General features: G+C 28.8%; 3 protein-coding genes across 3 annotated transcripts; all 3 read right to left on the bottom strand.

The window, feature by feature from the left end:
- Positions 1-898: 898 nt before the first annotated feature.
- LOC142326896 (SCAN domain-containing protein 3-like) lies at positions 899-1,363 on the bottom strand. The gene has a single exon (XM_075369627.1). The coding sequence runs from the start codon at positions 1,361-1,363 to the stop codon at positions 899-901; it is 465 nt and encodes a 154-aa protein (XP_075225742.1).
- Positions 1,364-1,445: 82 nt separating this feature from the next.
- On the bottom strand, positions 1,446-2,003 carry LOC142326895 (general transcription factor II-I repeat domain-containing protein 2B-like). The gene has a single exon (XM_075369626.1). It carries the CDS (start codon positions 2,001-2,003, stop codon positions 1,446-1,448), a length of 558 nt encoding a protein of 185 aa, XP_075225741.1.
- Positions 2,004-2,006: 3 nt separating this feature from the next.
- LOC142326894 (general transcription factor II-I repeat domain-containing protein 2-like) lies at positions 2,007-2,744 on the bottom strand. The gene has a single exon (XM_075369625.1). The coding sequence runs from the start codon at positions 2,742-2,744 to the stop codon at positions 2,007-2,009; it is 738 nt and encodes a 245-aa protein (XP_075225740.1).
- Positions 2,745-25,273: the final 22,529 nt, after the last annotated feature.

Here is a 25,273-nt window from a genome sequence, read left to right as displayed (position 1 = left end):
AAAATAACATTAACAATTACGAACAAAATTTATTGTTATATTCTTAATTTATGATATTTTGTTTCATTATAATACAATTTTATTGCAATATCAGTAATTAAAATATTCCTTGCTTATATACTTTATATGAGCTTCCTATTTGAGTCATCTTTTATCAAAAACTTTATTAATTTCAGCTGTCATTTCATAATTCTGGTTATAAATTTCTATTACACACAATCAATTTATCACATTCTCTTTCTTTTTTCTATTCCTTTCTAAAATTTTGATCATCTGCTTCGTCTTTTATACCCGAAAAAATTGTTTACTGACCTTGAAATATAAATGGGTCCTGAATATAATGATAAACTGTACTTGCTTATATCCTAAGGATTTTGTAACATCTTATTTAGAAAATATATGAATAAATAAATATTCTATTTAGATTAATACACATAATGTTAATTATATAGCCTATATATCAGGTGTGGCCAAACATTTAGCTTTTAGGGGCTACTTTTTCCATAAAATATAGTCTGCGGTCGACTATGGATATGGGCAAATAATTTTAAAATTTTAGAAGATAATTAAAGAAGTCATTATATCGCCGATTTAAATTGCAAACTTCCACTTTTGGTCAAAAATTACATTTTCACACTATTAGAAAGAGAAAAACACCTTACATTGGCTATGAAACACCGCTATTATGCACCTATTTAATTGAAATCACGTGACAAGCAAAAAATTTATGCGTTTTAAGAAAGTTGTGCAAAATATGCTGAATATGAGTTAGCAGGTTTGCAATCTAAGCCTACGATATATTTTTTATTTTATGAATTCAAACAATATTTATTAAAATTTTAAAAAATACAATGTTAAGAAATAAATACGAACAAAACAAATTTTAAGCATACAATTTTTATTTGGATGAAACTTGGCATTGCATAAGAGCAGCAAGTTTCTCAAAATTTGGCTCATATGAACTTAAAGCAATTCTTAAGCACGACTCTAAATGTAGATCCGTTATTTGCGATCGCTGTTTTGTTTTGATCGCATTCATATAAGAAAATGCGGATTCACATAAATATGTGGAGCCAAAGAAGGCATTGAAACGAACAACAATTGTCCAAATATTTGGATATTTATCTTTGCATATTAGTTTCCAAAAATTGCTATCTGAAACCATTGATTTTAGATTTATATCGCATTTAATATTTAGTATTTCTTCTTCTAATTCTGCTATATTTGTAGTATTAAGAAAATTGTGAAGTTTCTGGGCAAGACTTTCAACGTCGATGTCATTAAACGGGTAAGATAAAAAACAGGCAATATCTTCAAGTTCACTTAGTTTGAGAAATCTTCTATCAAATTCATTTAGAAGCATTCCAATAACATCAGCATATTTGTCGTAAGCAACAGTCTTGTTATTTTTAGATTCATCTGCCAGATTTTGATAGTGTTTTAAATCACGACGCTTTAGTTGCATCGCAAGCATATTTAATTTTTCCTAAAAATGACTTCAAAATGCTAATCGTATGTATTATTGTTTTACCTTTACCCTGTAGTTGCTGATTTAATTGGTTTAATTTTTCAGTAACATCACAGAAAAAAGCAAGATCGAGAAGCCATTCTTGATCATTTAATTGCGGATATGAATCACCTTTAGATTGTAAATATGAGGTTATTTGTGGCAGAAGTTCTCTAAATCTTGCTAAAAATGTAGCATGACTTAACCATCTTACATCAGTATGAAGTAACAGTTCATTGTGTTCTTCACCGCATTCATTCAGCAAAGCGCGAAACTGACGACGTGACAAACGTTTAGATCTTATGGAATTTACAATTTTAAACGCAACATCCATAACATGATTGAATTTTAACACTTCTGAACATAATATTTGAGTATGTATGATACAATGATAGTCAATAAAATTTGGAATGTCATCATCACCTTTACACAAAGCAACGAAGCCACTTTTGTTGCCAATCATTGCTGGAGCCCCGTCAGTGGTTATTGATACCATCTTTCAGATTGGAAAATTTGTTCGTGCAATATAATTTTTAAATAAATCAAAGATATCTTGACCTCTTGTGCGATCATGCATTGGAATAATAGTTAATAATTCTTCTGTAACCAACATATCATCGAAAACCATTCGAATAAAAACACATAATTGTGCAGTACCGATATAGTCCGTAGATTCGTCAAACTGCAGTGATAATACAACGCATTTATTAATGTTTTCATGTAAAATGTCTTCAAGATTTCGGCTCATTCCTTCTGTTCTACGCATAACTGTATTTCGCGATAACGACATATTTTTGATTAATGTCATTATTTCAGATTTATTTTTAAAATTCTGAAACAATTCTTCTCCAGCTTTAATGAATGCCTCTTTCCATATTTCCCCATCTTGAAACGGTTTGTTGTGTTTAATCAAAGTTTCAGCGACGTTGAATGAAGCAATCGTAGTTGTCTTCGAATTTGTATTGTATTTTAAAAAAATATTTTGTTGTGCAGTTATTTGTGCCTTCAGTTGTTGCACTTTTGTTTTTCTTAACGCAGTGCCACGTGGATAATCTTCTTCGTAATTTTTATGATTTGTTACATTATGTCTTTTAACGTTTTCTTTCTTAGACAAAGCTACTGTTGCATCGCAAATAAAACAGATACATTTATCTTTCATCATAGTAAAGAAATAATCTTCTTCCCATTCACTGTGATAATGATACGTTTTTTTCCTGCTTGTACTTGGATTATTCATTCTAAAATAATAGGGTTAAATATTATTACGGAATATTTAAAACAATAACTAACATACTTACTTCTGTTCGCTATCACTGACTGTCACTTCACTGGCTGTCACTTTACTATCTAACTCTATGTTCGCTACAGAGAAAAAGCAAGTTGAGACACCCGGCCACACAGCTACCAACTAGCGCCGACAGAGCGCGTTCAGTATTACTACATTGTTTATCTTATCAGGATAAATATAAACAGTATGTGTATGTTTCACAAATAATTTATTATTGTAAGATTAAATTATAGAATTAAGAATTTCAATCATTTATTTAAGTTAGAACAAATTGTTCAACTTTGGCTTCGCGGACTACTTTTAAAGCGTTTGCGGTCGACCGGTCGACCGCGGTCGACTTGTTGGCCATCCCTGCTATATATTATAAGCCATTATATTATATATGTTAGTTATATCATGTCTAGAATAGGTAGTGTTCTGTTTCACAAATTAAAAAAGAAATTACCCCATATTCTCCTGGGAATCAAGGGATCAAAACAGCATTACAAAATATAAAATTAATACATAAAAATTAAATGATAATAATAACAAGATATGTAAATTCAAAAAATAAATAAATTTGTAAATAAAATCATTTCTTATACATTACTTAAAATTACTTAAGTATTGTTAAATAATGATGCATAAAATTTGTTCCTTTTTCAATTAGAAATACTTTTTTAAATGTGATATGATTTAATTCATCAACAGATTAAAAAGTTGTGTAAATGTAATTTAAATAAATCAGAGGGAATATATTTAAAACGGGTCAAATCATTTATTAAAAATGGTAGTGGAAGTATTAGCACATTTTTCATATAAGTATTATGCAGAGTTACTTGAAAAAAGTTCTTTTGTCTGCTTTGAGAGAGGTAGGTAGGTATATTGTTATTTTTATGAATAGGTGATTATTTTTTTTCCTAGTAAAGGTAGCTCATTCATTCATGTTTATAAATTCTCAGGAAATAAACATTTTTAACTTATTAATATCAATCTACACGAATTATATCTACAGGTGTCAAAGAATGATGCGACAGAAATTTTTATAACCTGAAAACTTATGATTTTTTTTAATGAACCCAAAATATTATATTTTAGATGGGAATAAATGTATCTTAATAAATATTTAATAATGATCACAAACTTAAGATTCTACCTAGATTCTTCAAAGCAAAATGGTGTGGTTTAATTTTGTTGTTGATGAAATTAATTTGATAGTCCAATAAGAACTTTTGCCTAACAAGACATCAACAATGAAGACAGAACAAGATACCCAAAAAAGTGTAGTGAAAATTCTAGCTAACATAGATTATTTGAAAGAACTGTTTTTTAAATGTTTCTAACAGTATAGAGTATAAATAATTTTTAAAATGATATAATTCTACCAAAAATCATGATTAACAATTTATTTTAAAATTATTAATGTTTTAAAATCTTTGAAATTTCATGCTAATGTATTTGCATTTCACTGAATCCAAATGGTAATTAAAAAATTAAAACCCAAATATTCTTATTTTTGTTGTAATTAAAATAATTCCTGTTATACCTAGAAGTTCTGTAAAAGAATAAATATAAATTGAAGTAATTTTATTAGGTATTGTCCTGTGTTAAAATATTCTGATAAATAAAACTATCTTCGATAAAAATGTATTATTTGCACACCTAATATAGTTAGACACAACCATAATTAAAAGATAAGAGGACATTACATCAATAACAACTCACCCAATTCATATTTCTAAATTGACAGTCAGTGATATGAATCACTTTAAGTTATGAAAATTGTTTACAGTTACTTCCTTTTAGTAAAAATAAAAACAAATTATAACTCCACAAAATAAAAAAAATTTTACTTGATATTAAAATACTGAAACATTTTTTACTGGAGGTAATTAAAAATGTCTTATTTAGTGGAGTTGCTAGTAGTGCTATTATTAATGGTTGCTTGTTTCTTTAATATTTATATTTATTTCACAATCTGTATGTTTGTAAATTTTGTGTTGTGCATATATGCTGAGATCTTTGTTTTTACATGCTATATGTAAAATTAACATGTATTTGTTGATGAATATGCATTTAGTTTGTCTATTGTGATCTTTTGCATAATTTAAAGGTTTAATCAGTTAAATTTATAGACTACTGACTTCAATTTTGCTAGTTTTATCTCTGGAACCGCTGAAGTATAGTTCTCATGATAAAACAGCACAGAATTTTTGTTTGGCCAATTGGAGTTTCCTTGATTTCATCACTAATATGCTATAACAGACTGGCATAATATGAATATACATCTATTTATTTTCAATGATGATTTTTTAATTTTCCCTTTTGTAAGATAGTCAATGAAATTATGTCCTTTGCATATGAAAAAAACAGTGACCATGACCATTCCAAGAGAAGTCATTAATTTTTACTTCTTCAGCATCAGTTCCCTCCTTGGTATCCATTGTTTTCTTTATTTCATGGGTGTAAAGATGAATCCAGCCTTTTACTGATGGTTTTGAACTTGCACAAAAATTAATTTCTTTCCTTGGGAAATGATCTAAATTCTGAGATAAAACATCCTTTTATATAATATTTGGTCAAATATGAGCACCATGTTTGCTCCCACTCCTCACCATACTTTTTCATACTAAATATTGCTGATGAATGCGGTATACTACTGCGCTCTCTACATGCAGCAATTAGAAAATTGTATCATATTTCAAGGTTATAGTACATAAATTTTTTATCTATAAAAGTATGGAAAGGAAAATATCAATGATGTATTGTACCTAATATTAAAATAATTAAACGAACAAAAAAAAAACTTGTAACTCAACTTTTGACAAAGCTGTTTCAGCAACTTAAATAAAAATGTAAATATCGGTGGTACTTTTCATCTTTTAATAGATTATTCTATTGTATGATGAACAAAAAGAAAAATATTAGAAAATAATGAATTTTGTGAAGTGGTTTTGTTACCACTGTACAATACAGTACCTTTCACCAATATTATTTTTCTTACTCAATTGTACCGGTTTTTTTTGGAGTCTATTTTTTTTCTATTAAGAAAATAATTCTATGTTTTGTTGAAATTTATTCAATTATATTATGAAATGATACTGTTACTTAAAATATTTTATTAGAGAATATTTTACTTTCTATAAAATAAAATTGCCATTGAATACTAGAAATTATTAAAAAGAAGATGAAAATAATTCAAACTTCAAGTATAATCTCCTTTAACTTACAACAGAACCTTAACGTAAAAATCCGTATGATTATTTTAATGCATCAACAGCTTCAAAAGTGAAGTACGCAATAAAAAATGCATACGTTACTTTTTTCTGCATTCAGATTCCTTGCATGATACAGCTTAAACCGTATTAAATCAACATGAATTAAATCATAATTGAATTGCATATTACAAATGGAATGTAAATTGTAGTATATGTAAGATTAATTGCATCAAAACCTTTGAAGGAGTACTAGTATGTAATAATGGCAGCAATTTACGTTTGTATTACAGGATGTATCTACTGATGTAAAGGGATGAATATGTAATAAAACATTTAGTACTAGATTGTAGTAGATTGTCATCAATTCTTTCACAGTAACTAAAAAGCAACAACTGTAATAATCATGTAATCATTTACATCTATTGTCTTAAAAAGAATAAATATATTCAAAATTTCATCATCAAATTTTTTGTTACATAAACTTCAGCCAACCAAGGTAGTAATAAATGAAAAAGAAAATACCTTCATATTTTTCCAAGAAAAATAATGATTTGAAGTCAATGACTAAAAATCTGTTGCTTAAAAATATTTCTTAATCTGAAAGATCCACAAATATACTGTTTACAAGACTATTTTTTTGTATTATTTATCAAATCCTTAATTCTCTGTTATAAATAGCACTCAAGTTTAATTGCTACAAAACTTAAATTGAAAATAGCTCTTAATTTAACAAGGAGTCGGATGAACTCTTGAAAGTTTAGTTTAAAATATCACACATTTTATCATCCATTAAAAGGTTTTACACGATGTCAGATGTAAATATTGTTTTATAAAATATTCAGTTATGAATAAATAGTGATGTTTGCCTGAAGAGGTTTTCTGTTCCTCTACTAGGAACAGTCCCCAGATGGCGGATAGGGGAAGGCTCTAGAGATATCTACGGTAGATGGTAAATAGAATATATCACCCGCGGACCAACACAGAAATAAAAACCCAAACGCGTCTGTTTCAGTAGCGGTTGGAATTTTGGTCAGCGTTTGTTTATAATAAATCTCTGTAGACAAATCATCTCGCTTTCACGGGTGATTTAGTAATCTTTGCAAACAACTCAGAAGAAGGAATAATTAAACTAGTAGAATTAGAAAAAAGCTGACAACTGTGGGTAGTTTCTGATGCACGGCTTACACACACAACTTAATTTAATGTATTTATCATTTTATTTAAACATAATATTTTTTCGTTTATTTAATTCAATGATTCTAACTAAAGCACGCGTGCATACAGTATTTAATTCACACGGATGTAGCGGTACTAGCGGCGACAGTCGGCACTAACTAAACTAATATAATTTCACAACTTGCATAGAACAAATTTCGCTTATACTTCTGTAGCTGGTGTAGCCGCGAGGCTTAACGCGCCAGATACAGAGTCAATCAAGCGATCAAGTTCGAAACTCAAGCAGGCCGATTTACTTTTTTACACTTTAAATATTATTTATTTATTTAATTCTACCGCTCACCTGTGACGTCACAACATAGCAGTACAGAGCACTTTTTGGAGGAGGTTCGATTAAATATTCTCATTTTTTAATTGTTAATAAATGTACCTAAGAAAAATATGACCTTAATTAGGCGCTCGAGATACTGAGGGTGACCTTGCTCTACACCCTCACCCCCTTCACATTCTAAGTTGAAAATTTAATGACATCTATGCCCCATATATAGAAGTAATCTGACCAAGTATGGTTAAAATCAGTCCGGTGGTTCTAGAGATATAAGGAGATTTAGAGGCCAAAACCGACCACGCGTACATACGAACGTTAACATCTGGAAAATTTCTAGCCGGTTTTTTGTTTTCCTTAGATGTCAAAACGTCAAGATCCCATGAAAACCCCATATGCCCAAACTGAACCGATTGCAATACTTCCTCTCCTACAACTATAGCGCTGTCTAGATAGGAAATTAAAATGTGCAAATAAAATTGTATTACTAATAACATACAAAAAAACGGAATGGATTTCCAACACAAAAGTTCTAAGATAAATATCTTCTAATATCTTGGAAAAGTAATCACTCCTAATGTTCTAGAAGTAAAAAGTATGAAAACAAGAGTACAAAAAATAGAAAAAGCCTATTATGGCCTTTTCACATAACAGCACAAATTTACAATAAAAAATCAATATCGAGAAATGCTAAACTTAGGCGTTGTAAGACAATAATTTTACCTGCAGATACATACAGATCTAAATGCTTGAATTTCTTTACAAAAAAAGAATTAGAAAGATGGAAATGCTAAGAAAAATTTATGATCCGATTTTAGATGAAGGAATCTGATCCATCTTTTGAGAGAAAGATTACAATTTTACGATCATCTGTATAAAATGGAAAATGTAGATTAATAAAACAAATATTTAACTTTTTTGAAAACAGGAAAACTAAAAAGAAATGGTTTCAAAAATTCGGGAAGGATCTTATACTGCTTAAGATATCAAAACAACTTATCCTGGACAGATAGTTTTTTAGAACGTTGATTTCAGAAGTTAAGTTGGGAAAGGAAAAGAAAATCTAAAATAGCCTAGCATTTACAATAGAACGAAGAAAGAATCTCCGACAACTGATTAAATATTAGAAGGACAGGAAATTGAATGCTATTCATTGTGATCCTTAGATGGTTAAAACAAAAGGAGAAAAAAAATGATTTTGACAATTATTGTTTTATCTTTTTTAAACATTTTTTGTTTATTATATTTATAATATATTTTGTTTTTTAATATATTTTATATTTAGTAATACATTTCAAATGTTTAAAATTTAATCATTTTTTTCCTGGATTATCCCATAAAATTTCGTTTTTATTCTACGGAAATAAAAGGAAAATGGTAAATTCTTTAGGATTTCAAAGTCGATTCTGACATCATTTTATAGTCAATTTCTTATTTTCAGTGATTTTATGTAATTATTAAAGATTTTAACTTTTTTTTTTAAGTTGATAACATATTTTGTTTGTTATTATTTTATTTTTTCTACGATCATTTGGATATGCTCTTTAATTTTCATATACTTTTTAAGTAAAATTGTAACTCATTGTTATATGCATTCATAAAGCAAGATTTAAATCAACGAACCTATCATGAACTTGTTACGATATTATAAAAACCGCTAATTTACGTCTAGAATAAACCGGGAATAAAATTTTAATGCTAAAATAATTCCCTGAAAATATCGAAATAATCTGTTCCTTGTTGGAGTCTGATTGAACGGTTTAATGTACGGTTGCGTACTTCCGCAGATGATGGAATTTTTTCCGCAGATGATGATGAGAAAAGGGTGTTCTTTTAGGAGATATAAACCAATTCTTAGGATATAATTTATAAAGGAACTACGTTGCATGTATCAGTTAATGCTAGTAAACGTAAAATTGTGGTGTTCCCATCGTGGTTAAAAATTCCCTAGAGACTGACGCCGAAGTGCTGGAACTTACTTAGAAGTAATTCTTTGGGTGGGATTGATAATTTCATCAGTGGATGGATCATTTTTCTGTTTGTCTTTCCTATTCTCCTGTTAGGGTTCAGTGCATCAGTAATTACTTCATACGGACCAAAAATAAACGGTAATCTAATTTTATTTCATAATAATTTTTTATTAAACCACAGGAATCTCGTTTCATCAAACAGGTTGATAAAAAGTAAAATAAAAGTACTCTTTCCTGACTACCGATCTAATCTAATAAAATTTTATATCAAATGTGAAATACGCATAAGTATTTCTTGAAATACACACTATTAAGTACCTAACAAACAAGACTTTCTCGTTGTCTTCACCAAATTTAGATCTTTTTAATTAGTGATATTCCAGTTAATAGCCATTTTTCAAGCAGTACTAATTTCAATCGGGAATGGTTTCATTATAAAAATTAAATAAATTATTATATTGATGAGCTGATCAAAAGAATCATTATTATTTAAGAGATTAATTGATGTTTGTAAGTGTAATATAAATACAGATAAAATATTTTATTTTAGTGCGGTTAAGTACACAAATTTTCGTAAAAAAATTATTTTATACGGTACATTATTATTTATGAGCTTCAATGCTCATAAATAGTAATTACGAGGTCTATCTAACTACGTCATTTTTACAGGACTTTTTTCTTCTTCACAACATTAAATACGGTCGTCGTTTTAAAAGATTTTTTAGCTAAAACTTCATTCTCTTGTGTAACAAAGGTCGTTTTTCATCAATTAAGCTTATTCTAGAAACTTGAAGTAAGCTTCAGTTTATTTTAAAAATTACGGGTCAATAAAATACTTTTGTTAGAAAAATGTCAACCTGGCGGAGAAACTAATGAGAAAATATATAAGCACGTTGTAACCAAAACGGGAGGTAACTTAAAATGAAATAAAAGTTGGTTACTCTTGAAACTGACATGCCATCCTCAAGATTTCAAATGTACTGCCACCTTCACTAAGGAAAGTGAGTAATGAAATCATTGTTAGATAGCTAACATGACGGATTTTAAGAATTTTATTTGCGTGTTTCATAGGAAGTCGGTCATGGTAAATTAAAAAGTAACCAAATCGGATACTTTTCTTTAGTTTTTTAATTTTCTTGAAGATAAATTTAGTAATAAAATATAATTGTATACCTTACCAAGAAAGTGACTGAGTGAAATAAAACAACCACGATTTTTTTACCATAAATATGAAATAATTTATTAATCTTTAAACTCATCAGTAAGGATATAACATTACATCCTGTTTATCCACTTAAAAACTTCATTTTAAGGTGTACATATATGGTAATAAATCTTTTTAAATTTCATAAAAATGGAATATTTTTCATGAAATTTTAATTTTACGGAAAAATTATTGCCAAAAATTTCAGTTGTTTTTTTTAGTGGAAAAATATATATTGAAAAAAAAAATGTATAAAAACTTGTTTATGAATATTTTAAAAGTAATAAATATATCTGTATATATAGTTTTAAATCTTGATTTAATCTGTGGAAAGTAGCATTATATAAAAGTTTTCTACAAAATTATTTTAGTCCATTTGTAATTTCAGAATTCCCAACTAATTAGAAATAATTTTCATTTCCCAATTCTAAAGTTTGTGAAGTTGCCAAAGAGAACTAATACAATACAATAGGGAGGGCATTGTACTAGTTTTATATTTTATTAATCGATAAAATAATTCCGAAAAAATGTTTATTTTATGTATTAGTACCGAGGTACGCCATCACATATTCAAGTAACCGTCATATATTTATTATTTTTTTGTTATCCGGATTTGTATGGCGTGTTTAGTAGAATAGGGTGTTGGCTGGTAGGTTTTTTTTTTGTTAGTTTTAAAGAATTGTCACGGTCATTCGTGGGTGGAGGAAGAATATAGAGAAGAACTATGGTGTGGTGGTAGGTAGTTTGGAACTCCGACAAAGGTTTGGTTTGGTTTGATTTGGGCGCAGAGCAGGAAAAGTGGTGAGGAGCGGTTCAGAGAGTACAGTGAGATATATCCACCTCATACCACCTCACAGCTGAATCGACCGCTTACAAGGGTAACACTCTACACCCCCTCCGTTAAAGCCCTATCCAACCTCCCCTTTAACAAACCCTGCCAGTAATGCTGCTGCCGCTGGCCGGTCCAAATATTATTTTCACTACACCAATACCACGCTTTCGGGTCACACACACACACACACACACACACACACACACACACACACACACACAGTGACACAGTGTCAAATACACAAATATTACATACGCACTTTGAAACTTCGTACTACGTACACAGTAATAATCTATTACAAAAATTATTATTAAAATAATCATATATATCTCATTCATGATAATGAAAAATTATTATTGTTAAAATAATCATATATATATCTTATTCATGGTAATAATAGCATTATTCAAGTTTCACTACAATCTTCTTCATTCAATGCTTAATTTATATATATTAAGAACAAAAATGAACCATAATACTCGAGTATAACCTGTATTTCTAAGATCCTAAAATGTCTTAACAGATTTCAACCTTTTTGTAGGCTACGTTTTGGTCGTTCACCTTTCCGGTAACACCTTACTACAAAAAAAGTAATTTTTACATTAATATCAGGATACCTAATTTGAGGTTGAATTTTTTTTAAAGATTTCTTAGAGGAACTCAACTGCATCCCGGTGCTAAGGATGAACCTCTTTAATCCCTTTTTTTATTAGGGATGCATGGTTGGGAGATAACTTCACATTTAAATAAATAAATACATTACTGTACTTCATTACAGTACTTTATAAACTTATAATTAAGTTTTAAAATACGTACGAGTATTAAGAAGATCCAAATGTTAGATTTTTAAACATATATAATTCATAGACTCTTAAAGGTTTTTAATTTTTTTAAAAGTATATTTCACGTGGAAAATTGTTTGGTTGATTTTAATTGTCTGCTGCAGTAAGGGCTGTAATGATGTAGTCCCTAGTAAACCATATGAAGATATACACGTAAATAAATAATTGAAGAATGTTGGGTAAATACAAAAAAAAGGATGGGCTCAGGTTCTTAAATTGAAATATGAGCTAAAAGGTTAAAAAAAAACTAGACGGCTTACAAATCTTTGTAAAGCAATAACCTTTTTTTAAAGTAATGGCCTTATTTTTTATAACAATGTAACTCATTGTTATACGATTCATTAATGTTATTTCTTTAATGATATATGATTTAAAAATGAAAAGAAAATAACTTGCCTTCTGTAAAATGAAACGACCAGTTTAACGCTCAGTTTTTTGAGCTTTATCTATTTTTATTGGCCTTCAATAAGTGAAAATTCTATTCATAGTCATAGATTTTGTCCTTTAGCATTTGCATATATGAGACGTTTATTCCAAATATAAAAAGTTAGTTTTCTCAGTCCAGTATATGTTTACGAGAAGTAAATTTTTTATTACTTTAAAAAATATACGTGGTATTTTTTTATTATTCCTTTAAATTTTTCCTTTTTTTCCTTAATTCTTTTTTGTTCATGACGTACTCATGGTTTTCTTACATTCATCCAAATCTAAATATAAGTACACCTTAGGTGCTAGACTAAAAAAATAAATTATTGATTAACTCGTCAATGCTTCGTCAAGGATTATTGATAGTTATTCTAAATGGTCAACCATTTGGTTTAGTTATTTTTTCATCAGTTGATCTGAATTCAACTGCCGGTAAGGGTCTGATTGATTTTCTTTTTTCCTATCATCGTCTTCCTTATTAAAACGTGTAATTACCAAGTCAGGTGCTGACATGCATAACAGGGGTAAATTCACCTTTGGACAGATTAAAAAGCTTTTTACTTCCTTGTACGAAGTAAAGGATGTGATCGCGAAATTTTTCGCGATCACATCCTTAAATATTTCTTTGGAATTATATCCTTAGAAATAAATAAATATTTTTAATATTTTTTTAGTTTTGAGTATGTAAAACTTTACAATGAAATAATATTTCTAAAAATAATACGAATATTTACACTATTTGATATTGCCCTACTTTACGACTTTATTTTATAATTTTTTAATAACTTAAGATCCCGAAATATTTTATGATAAAATATAAAAAAAGAGAAAAATTGAATGATCATGCTTGCGGGAATCAAATCTGAGACGTTAAGCATATCACATGTTTATAAATACCTTACATTTCGGTGAACAGTGACAAAATGTTTAGTTTTTGTTTTAGTTATATATTAATGTATTTATTTTAAAGGTGTGATTAAATGTACCCTATAGAATGATAATAGGGTTTTGTATTTGCGGAACTTAAGCTGCAACTGGGTCTGACAGTGCTTCAGGAAATTATACGGAATAATATTAGTTGAAGTGTAGTTTATAGTTAATAGTTAAACGAAACATAACGGTTTCCTTAGAATATAATTTGGTTTGTTACAGAAATCGAAGACCGTAAAATTATATATTGTTTTAAAATCCATTATAAAAGAAAATAATGTTGAATAAGAAACTATTAAAGATTTTTTAATCCTATTAAATGGGACACTATATGCACGTACAATGAATTATTTACCATAAATTTGTTGATTTAACTTATCTCATCAATTTTTGTTGTTTAAATTTTTATGTAAACAAAGCATATGGGAAATAAGCGGCACCAATCACAGTTGCTTTTTCTTAGAGTAATGATGCCCACCGTGTACTGTGGTTAGCAGAGTATGGGTGAAACTTGTGCAACTGAATATCACTGCCAATTCGAAGAACTTGACATGATAATATGTAGGTTTCATATTTCATTCTTAATAATATGACTGTTAATAAGAATTTTGATTAAAGTTTTAGAATCAGAAGAAGTTGATAGGTTACAATATTTTATTCATTATTATCAAACACAACATTTTTTTTGACCATTTTATTTCTGCTAAATAGTTAGATTATTTGATCTCTTCTGCTTTATTTGTTCAGCAATAAAATAAGTAGTGAGTGTGTATTTTAATTTTTTTTGTATATATGTAGAAGTATATTTTGTATATACTTCTTTTTACGAAGTATTGTGATCACGAAAAATTTCGGTTTACAGATTTCAACGGAAATATCCATTTTGATCATCCCTGAATCCATTTCGACTCCTTTTAGAGTGACTTCTGTTCGTACCTATCGCATAACTCAAAAAAAATTAGCCGTAGGATGTTGAAATTTTGGATTTATTACTGTTGTAACACCTTGTTGTGCATCTCCCCTTTTGATTGCAATCGACTAGAACAAAAGTGTCCAAAAAAGCCCAAAATCCTAAATATTTGATTTTGGACTTTTTCTTAACTGCAGTAATAAGCCCTTATTGAGAGCTTTTCAGCAATATATCATAAGTGGTACTTATTTTCATTGTTCCAGAGTTATAGCCAAATAAAATTTTAATTAATGAAATATTTGTATCTTATAAGGGGAAGGCACATCGCTTCGAATCAGACTTCATCTCATTTTTTTAAAGTTTTTTTTAAATTTAATTATATTTATTTATTAATAATTATTAACCTCTGATTGTAAAAAAAAAATTCAATAAATAATAACTCATTAATAACAGTAAAAAATGAAAAAAAATATCAGTAGTTATTAATGAAATAAAATATTATGTACGTTTCATTTAAAAAAAAATGCATATATGTAATTTAATAGGCGTAAAAGGAAGTCATATGGTGCTCACTTCAGATTTTGTTTCTTTTTTTGAGATGACGGGCATCGACTGCTTCGGTCATTTTGCCCTGTGAGAATGGAAATAATTCCATGCCTAACCTGGACTTGAAGCCTGGACCTTCGGATGAAAGGCTGAAACGCTACCACTCCGCCACTTTAAATTTCTTAGTTTAAATCAAGGTTTTTTCTACGGATATTTGTAAGTCAACTAATGGTTTTAAATAGGAGAGATGATATAATGTAGAAACGGTTGTACTGTAAAATATTACGTAAAAAATTAACGTAAGAATAAGGATGAAATCGTGATTTAATGTACAGTAGTACATTAAAAAAATGTATTACTTTTTTTTTTTTGATAACCAAGAACGATATAAAAAACAGAACGATATAAAAAACAGAATAGAGTGGTATTTATTGATAATAATATTATTCGTCGTAACAAAAATAATTATAAATAAAAAAAAAATTAAAAAAATTAAACTTATATTACACTTAAAATATTAATTATATTTAATTCAGGGTTGTAGAAAGACAAAATGAAAATAAATAAAACATTTTTAAATTAATAAATAATTAAACTAAAATCCATGAATGTCCATTTTAAATGTCACTTTATAGAGTCTAACATTTTTCTTGTTTTTTTTTTTTTTTTTATTTAGTAAAAGCAAACTCTTAAAATATCAATGAAGTCCAATTTACATGTCAAGTCATGTGTCATTGTCAGAGTAGCTAAGTCGATCAGCGCTTATAGAATACATGACATATATCTGCAATGAATATAATATCTTGGCAATAAATCAGGAAAAAATCCATAAATGGATTAATTTAGTCCCCGTACCTCTACTCAATTCTATGTTACTAAAAGATAATTTGATAAATAACTACACATGCCATGGTACTTCTTACCAGATAAATTTGAAACTTAATAATTCTCTTCATAATTGCGGTAAAAATTGAGAGTTTAACTTTAATTTGCCATTATGTAGTTTCTATGTAATTTCATTCCATTACCGAAATATTTCTTCAAAATACGGACGAAAAATTAAAAAAAAATACCCTTTTACAGATTACTTTTTAACTTAACTCAATAAAACATCCGTGTAAAACGAGCAATAAAATTCTAAAAAATATGACAATAAATATATTCGAGTAACTAATATTTTAACCCAATTTGGACTTTTTTTATCAAATATTTTCACTTATAAATAATTTTTTTAAGAAATAGTCACTTAAATCAAAAACGATGTTTTTTTTCTTTTTTAACTTCAGGGACCACCGTTAGGTATTGCTTCAGAGGAGCGGTGAATGACAAGTAGCGTGTGAAAATGCCATGCCTGACCGGGATTCGAATCCTGGATCTCCGGATGAAAGGCCGCCGAGATGCTACCAATCGCGCCCCGGAGGCCAGCAAGAACGATAAAAAAAATTAATTAAAAAAAATGAAAAACACTTTTTAAAAAAAATCTGATGTGGACACCATATGACTTCGTTACATTCTTATTAAATTACATACACACATTTTTTGTTGCATTTCACTCAAACTTATTTCATTTGAAAGTGAGATACGATCCTCCAATTCTTTAATAAAATGGACAGTTACACAACTGCATTGTGGTGGACACCACATTGGATCACATTTTTTTGTGGTGTCCGTATCAGCATTTTATATTGGTTTATATATTAATTTTGTTTCATGTCGTTCAAAGAGTTATGTGGTGTAAGTGAGAACATGTCGCATCCGTAACCATGCACAAATCGGTTTGAATCCGACGTCAAATAAATATATTAAAAAATTGTTTTTTTAATTTAAATATACTGATTTACTAATAATTATTAACTTCTGTAAACATTTTTAAATTAAAATGAAAAGTACATAAAATTTTATTTCTCTAATAACTTCTGATTTTTAATTTTTTTTTTCGATCGGAAGTTAATAAAAATTAATAAATCAATATATTTGAATTAAAAAAAAAAAAAATATTTAAAAAAAGAAGGAAATGAAGTCGGATTCGAACCGATGTTCTTTCCCCTTGTAAGATCCGAATATTTTATTAATTAAAATTTTATTTGTCTGTAACTCTGGAATCAATGAAAATAAGTACCACTTATGATATATCGTTGAAAAGCTCTCAATGAGGGATTATTACTGCGGTTAAGAAAAAGTCCAAAATCCAAAAAAAAATTGGATTTTGGGATTTTTTGAACAGTTGATTGCAATCAAAAAGGGAGGCGCACAACTAGATGTTACAGCAGTCCTAAATCCAAAATTTCAACATTCTATGGCTAATCGTTTTTTAGTTATGCGAGATGAAGTACGTTCAAACATCACGCCAAAACTAGTCAAAATAGATTCAGAGATGGTCAAAATGGATATTTCCGGTGAAATCTGAAAACCGGAATTTTTCGCGATTACAATACTTCCTTTAATTCGTACAAGGAAGTAAAAATTTTAATTACATTAATACAACAGAGACAAAGTGACTCCAGAAATAAAAATTTATTTTTAAATAATTGCTACATTAATTGATCCAGACAAGAGAGAACTACGACACTATGAATGAAAATAACGTTATAATAATATTGCAACTAATATTGAGCGATGTTGTTTGTAAGACAAATCTGATTAATTAATTGGGAGAGGACATCGCCGCTCTGCCCCGAAATACTATCATATTTTTTTTATTCAAAAATTTCGTTTTAGTCATGGCGTATTAATGGTTATTCTAATTACTATTTACATTTTCTTTTTCGCCTTACTAATACTAAAATGATAAAGCTTACCAAAGTACTCTCTCCGAATTCCTTAAACCAAATTTTTTTAAGAAAAATCTTATTTTTATCGCAGACGTGAAATTGTACAATACACAAACTATTTTATTGAAAATCTCTACCAAGCGGACATTTAGGAAAAAAGTTAATTTATTTTTAACTTTTCCTTCATATTATTTTATTCATGAAAAATTGGACATGCAGACCAATTTGCCTGTTTTTTGTTGAAGTTAAAAGTTGTACACGATTTAAAAATTGAAATTTAAAAATCTATTTTTTAATTAAAACTTTATTTTATAATTTTAGATTGTTAATTTATATGTATGAGTACATTTATTTAAATTAAATTGAATTGCATTTTATGTAGATTGTTAAAAAAAAAATTAATAATAGATTTTAATATAAACATTTTAATAAATTATCATCTGTGCTGATATAACGTAAAATATTTATGCAAGTATAATTAAATATAAGGACTTTTTATTTTATACGAGTATGTTATTTATTTGTATATTTTTTTTAGGAATACCAAAAGCAGCATTTAAAGTAATTTATTATTAAAATTTTAGTTATAAAAAAAATTCAATTAAAAGAACATTTTATTAGGTTTATAATGTTTAAAAACTTTCCTAACTTAAACAGCTACTTCTTCTTGATAACTGTAAAACCGTTAATCATAACAATCAAATTTGGCGGCGACAACAAAAATAAGATTAATTATTAGCAGCCAATATTGTCTTCTTTTTTATTTTTACCTCCACCTTGGTGCCTGACCTGCTTTATTATGAATACAGCCCCAAGGAACTGTTACAGGTGGATTCAGATATCCAGGGGATACCAGTAGAGATATTAAACAACTAACTGCCAAGATCAAAAACACTTACATAGCTCGTATGAAATCATTAGGCGTGGGAGCCTCAAAGATTCTATTTTAGATAAACAGTTGGAGTCGATCAAATCCATACCTCACTGTACCCAATTTTTACGCGACTTACCGACCGCCCTCTCAGATCTTTTCTCTTTTCAGTTAGAGGATATGATAACTGTATTGGAATTCTTTAAAGAATTCGAATGCAGTGCGTAAGTTCAGATCAAGCAACGAGACTTTCGTTCTCGTTTCCAAGCACTTTACGAAGACCAGGCCTGGGAACACCTCCACAACCTACATACATGTAACTGGCACCATTCCTAGTGCCGGTGCTCTTAACATCTTTTCAAGCGCAGTTCAAAGGATGGGATATTACAAAGTGAGGTCAATTGGAAGCCGCATCTGTACCCCTCTGTATATCGGACATAGTGCACTTAATCCGCCATCTTCTTACGGATAGTTTTCACCAAGATTGCGGACATCGTGGTACGTCCTCTCGGTCCGCAGCATAATCCCCATTATGTTATCTGGGGATAGCACGCCGAGTTCCCTACAGCAAGCTTCCCTAGATGGGGAAATCGATCGCACACGAGCAATGATCTCCGGTTTCCGAGGTCACGCGGTCAGAGACGCTTTGAAACACCCGTGATCTGTAAGGAACTGGGTCAACTCGTTCCCCAATTCCCCGTACTTGCGGTCCAGCCACATCTGGATGTCCGGGATCAGCTTATAGGTTCATCTACCCTTTTTCGACTGATGCCGTATCAGCCAATAGTTACCGAATTTTTTGTACGTTCAAACGTGAATGTGAGTTAGGTGAAATGTAATAATAAAATACTTTTTTAGCTTTCCTCAAAGGCTTTAAGAAACATTTAGGTTTAAATAATTTAACTACTTTTGTTCGACGTCTGACTTTGTTGATATATAAACTAACATATTCAATTCAAAACATAATGTTTCAGATTTTTCATTCTATCAAAGCCGTTAAAATGTTAAATCGCATTCTGAATGTTCATTTGACTTTTATACGGTGTATTACTTTGACGTATGTCACGGAATTATTACGATGTAATCTTAAATTATGCAAGGAACTATATTATTTTTTATTTATCTCTAAAGTGTTTTTATTATTTTAACGATCTTGATAAAATGAAAAATCTGATGGAACTTATTTTGATATTGAAACGCGTCATTTTGATATTCACATCAAGGAATTGTGGTTTTTGGTATCAACATTTTTCAAAAGAATGAACTACGCTAATATTATTTATAAGAACGAAATAACGTTATTAGAACGAAATATTAAATGTTAGAATAAATAAAAGTAATTTTTAATAAAATTAAAATGTTCAAAAAAATTACACACTTCAGAGCTTTACTTAATATAAGTGGTCTTTGATCGTTGATTTATTTATTTTCAAAATATATTTTAATAAAATTTTTCTTATATTTACGAGTATAATGTATGCAAAAGTATATATATATATATATATATATATATATATATATATATATATATATATATATATATAGCAGAAGAAATTTAAGACTCTTTTTTGTATTTTGATAAATTTTAAGAAATTTTATATGACTGTTTCAATGTAAAATAATTCTAAAATATAAATTTTACACAACTACACAACGTTAGTGGAATAATTTTTATTTTCGGTGCAATTAGCACTTGCATAGTTTTTATTAAATAATAGCAGACCCGGCAATGCTTCGCATTGCTAGATTTGAGTATATACGCATATATATATATAATTAAATGAACACAATTGAAAATTTGATAACAGTAACATTACGGAACTTCACAAAATGTAACCTTTCCCATTTTCCCTTTTACTATCTTTCCCTTTTCCTCTTTTCCCCGTTTTCCTTTTTCCATTTTCCCTTTTCCCACTTTCATTTTCACCGTAATCCTTTTCTCTTTCCCCCATTTCATTTCCTCATTTCCCCATTTCCTCTCCTTTCCCTTTACTTCCCACATTTCTCTTTCTATTATTTCACTTTCCCCTACTTCTTTTCCCCTAATTTTTCATCCTTTCCCCTTTCCATTTCCTTTCCGCCGTTTCCCCCTTTTTATCGTTTCCATTTTCCCATTATTCCCTTTTACCTTTTTCGATTTTCCCTTTCCCCGTTTTTACCTTTCTCCCTTTTTCCCCGCGCGTAAATCGGTCCAGTAGTTTTTTAGTCTATAGCGGACAAACATATCGGAAACACTGAAATGGAATCGCAAAATATTTATTATGGCGTGTGTTGCTTTTACGTCCAACAGAGAGCGCTGTTTTTCAAAAAAGCATGTTACAGATGTGACATCTTAGATATATAAATAGTAGATATATAAAAACATGTGCGTATTCGAATGCAACGGTCTGTCAAAATTTCAAAGCAGTTGGTGAAGAACTTTCTGTGATTTAAGATTTTGAAGAAACGAACATTTACATTTTTATTTATAAAGATAATTTAATAATAATTAAAATACTTAAAAAAACCTTTTAAGTAGTAAGTTTGATTTTTAATTCTACAGTGACATAAATTAGACCGAAAAAAAATAATCTGCATAAAATTCATCTCTGAAAAAAGATTATTTAGTACAGGTGTCTTTTTGCTTTAATATTAAATCATAATAATTATTTTAACCAAGAAAATAAATTTAAAAATATATTGTTTAAAATTCTGTGAAATACTTATCACCAAAATTAAGGAATAATTTAGTGGAATTGTAAAGGCTCAGGGGTTTTTTAATTTTTAAACAAAAGCTCCTCCCAAACTTTTTTTTAGCTGAAGTATTGAGAACATATTATTCATAAGATATGTGTTTATTCGTTAGAAAAATACCATAACAAAATAAAAAAGTAAAATATTTTTTTTTAATTTTTTATGGAGTATAATGTAAATAATTCAGTACTTATGATGAAAATCTTTACTGTCATGAAAATGAAGGTAATTTACTGTCAAACATGACTTTTTGCTAATAGCTTATTTCCTCCTTATATTGCTGGTATAGTTAATGAAGTAGTAGATTGATCTCACTACCTGAATATGCAGATCCATGAAATAAAGAAATATTTTATTTAGATCAGTACATAATTTCTACAGCTGTGGAGAGGCAAAATATATACTGTTTCTCAACAGAATTGGTATATTAATTTGTTGCTTTGTACCTCCTGTCTTTCTGTGAAACATTTAATGTTACTGAGGTGCAAGATATAGTAAGTAATCAGAACTACTTTCTTTGAAAGTAATGATGTTTTCTATAGACCCAGTCAAATATATACTGTATATAATGTCCATACATCACTATACACATCTGTATGTCAAATATACATTTACACATTGTGGTAAAAAAAGTAAATGCGTTAGTTCTAGAGCTGAACACCTATATTTTGGTAGCATGGATACTAAATTGCAAACCATCTATAACTGGTATGCAATTTTTTTGCCTCAGTGAAAAAAAAAAACAGCGGATAAACAGATCACTTTTCACTTTCCTTATTAGCTTTAGATTGGATTATCTTGAGAGCAATTATGCCAGTTAAAGAGCGACTTGTACTTCAAGTCAAGTTATCTTTTAGATTATAATTAGTCAAGTAATCTTTTAGGTTATAGTTCTTAACATGTATACATAATTAAATACTACGTTCTATCACATCAGGAACGGGTATGTGGGGCTAATCAACAAATAAATAAGGAACTGCTCCAGAAGGAAAAAGATTTGTGTTTGGAAAACAGGAAGAATTTGACTGGAAGGATCAAGGATACCTACGATAAAACCTTGATACAAAATTAATAATAAAAAAGAGGAAATATTAATTCGACTTATACATGAAGTAATTATATAGCAATTGCATAAAAATAATGAATAAATAAAATCATTAAAATAAAATAAAAAAAAAATTTTAAAGAGAGTAATAGAGATTATTGGAGTCCATATTAATTGTGCACATTAAATGAGGTGCAGAAAATTCAATGTCTCATTTTATGAAAAAATTAGTCTATTGTCTGGCTTAAGAAAGATAAATACAGTTATTCCTTTCCCATCTATGTAATGCTATAGCTCTAGAAGGGGAAATATTGTAACTGGTCCAATTTGGGCATAGCAGTTTTCACTGGATCTTGACATTTGACACCGAAGGAACCCAATGGGATGTTAATGTTTGAATGTATGTATGTTCAGTGTTGGCCTCTAAATCACCTTATATCTCCGGAATTAATGAACCGATTTTGACCAAACTTGATCAGATTACTTCTATATATGGGGGGCACTGATGACATTAAATTTTCAACTTAAAACGTCAAGAGGGTCAGGCTGTACAGCAAGGTCATATTCAGTATCTCGAATTTTTGCTAATTAAGGCCATATTTTTCTTAAGAAAATTTTGTTAACAATATTCGTAAAAAAAAATTTGAAAAATTGCACCCTTACCCCAAAAAATGTTGTAAGGTACTGTTATGTTGCGATGTCACTGGTGAGCGATAGAATTAAATAAATAAATAATATTTAAATTTTAAAAAATTTGTTGTAAACAACCCATGACTTCCTTGTACACCTATTAAATTACATTTACACTTTTTTTTTTAAATGTAATGTTCATAAGTATATTTTATTTCATTAAAAACTTCTAATATTTTTTTCATTTTTGTTATTATGGTATTATTATTCAACATAAATATTTTTTTTTTTACAATGAGAGGTTAAATTAAATTAAAAAAAAAAACGTAAAAAAAGAGATGAAGTCTGATTCGAACCAATGTGCCTTGTAAGATCCAAATATATGATTAACTAAAATTTCATTTGGCTACAACTTTGGAACTAATGAAAATAAGTACCACTTCTGATATATCGTTGAAAAGCTCTTAATAGGGACATATTACTATATTTAAGAAAATGTCAAATGTTTTTGGTCTTTTTTGGACACTTTTGGTTCAGTCAGTTGCAATTAATAGGGGATGTGCACAACTAGAAGTTACAACACTCCTAAATCTAAAATTTCAACATCCTACGGCTAATCATTTTTGAGTTATGCGAGATACATACAGAAGTCACACTGAAACTAGTCAAAATGGATTCAGGGATTGTCAAAATGGATATTTCCGTTGAAACCTGGAAACCAAAATTTTTGTGATCACAATACTTCCTTTACTTCATACAAGGAAGTAAAAAGTAACACGGTCTGGCTGTGTTTCGAACTCAATCGCCTGGTTGACTTGCTACCTGGTGCATTAAGCCTCGCAGCTACACCAGTCTCCCAACCGCACAAGGGAAATTTGTTTTATGTAAGCTGTGTAATTACATTAGTTTAGTTAGTGCCTATCGTCACCGCTAGTAAGGATTTTTTACGCGTTATTAATAAATTTATTTACTAATCTAATAACTTCTTGTAATTCTAGCGGGATCTATGCGCGTAAATTTTTTTAGAAAGTGATTATTTCATTTATTAGCAAAGTTAACCTTAACTATAAATAACCATAAATATAAATATTTATAACTTTGGATTTTATAACTTTTTGTCCAAATGATCTTTGATCTTCAAAACTTTATAATTCATTTAAAATTAATCCAATAAACATACTAAAGAACCAAATACAATAAAGCATCTACCATAGGTTAATGGTATCCAAACACACTTACAAATAATATAATACTTAAATTACAGAAGAAAATAAACACACCTACTGATAAAAAGTATACATTGCTAACAAACGGGCGAAGGTAAATTAATCACTGCATTTTAGCTGTTAATAAAAAATAAATAAAGAAATGTACTTATGTGCATGTTTTAGTGTTGAACATAGCATAATTATTACTTCATAATAATGACAGTTTCTATTACATGTAATACAACAATTTAAATAGAATATAATTAAGTAAACATTATTTACAAAAATAATAAATCAGATTAAAGAATAATACATAAAGTTTATGAAAAGAAGAATGTGTATTTTGTAATAAATAATTCAATTAGAAATGATGGAATAAAATTGAAAGATTACATGTGCAAATAATTTTTTGGAGGTCTAGTTTTCACAAGATAAACTACCGTCAACAGACTCCCAAAAATTAGCTTAATTCACCAAACCACTGGTTGCTTGCCACCTAGTACATAATCCAATTTCATGACTTGGCCAATTTAAAAACTTGGAATAATCACGATTAAATGATCTCATAAAAACAGAACTCGCATATGAACAAGCATTAATCACCATATGCAAATTTCATCACAACACAAAAAATCTTTAATGATGTGAAAACATGTTTAAATGAAAATATGCTTTCATTTTAATTTCATTTAAATTAAATGTAAATTGACTGAATGTATTATTTGAATACAAATTAAAGAAATTTTCTAACTTTTCAAAATGAAAAAATTAACAGTACAAGTAACCTTACTACAGAACGAACTTCATAATTAGCTCTGATATGTTTTCTGGAAAAAACATTTTCCATGCAACTTGAAAGCAA

The sequence above is a fragment of the Lycorma delicatula genome, chromosome 6, assembly GCF_047948215.1.
Source record: "Lycorma delicatula isolate Av1 chromosome 6, ASM4794821v1, whole genome shotgun sequence".
Taxonomy (NCBI): Eukaryota; Metazoa; Arthropoda; class Insecta; order Hemiptera; family Fulgoridae; genus Lycorma; species Lycorma delicatula.
The sequence above is the reverse complement of the archived record's forward strand: the minus strand, read 5'-3'. Positions and strand labels throughout refer to the sequence as shown.

What these genes read in the sequence shown, in the direction of transcription:
- LOC142326894 (XM_075369625.1), bottom strand. Translation starts at nt 2,744, where the DNA reads ATGAATAATCCAAGTACAAGCAGGAAAAAAACGTATCATTATCACAGT.
- LOC142326896 (XM_075369627.1), bottom strand. Translation starts at nt 1,363, where the DNA reads ATGCTTCTAAATGAATTTGATAGAAGATTTCTCAAACTAAGTGAACTT.
- LOC142326895 (XM_075369626.1), bottom strand. Translation starts at nt 2,003, where the DNA reads ATGGTATCAATAACCACTGACGGGGCTCCAGCAATGATTGGCAACAAA.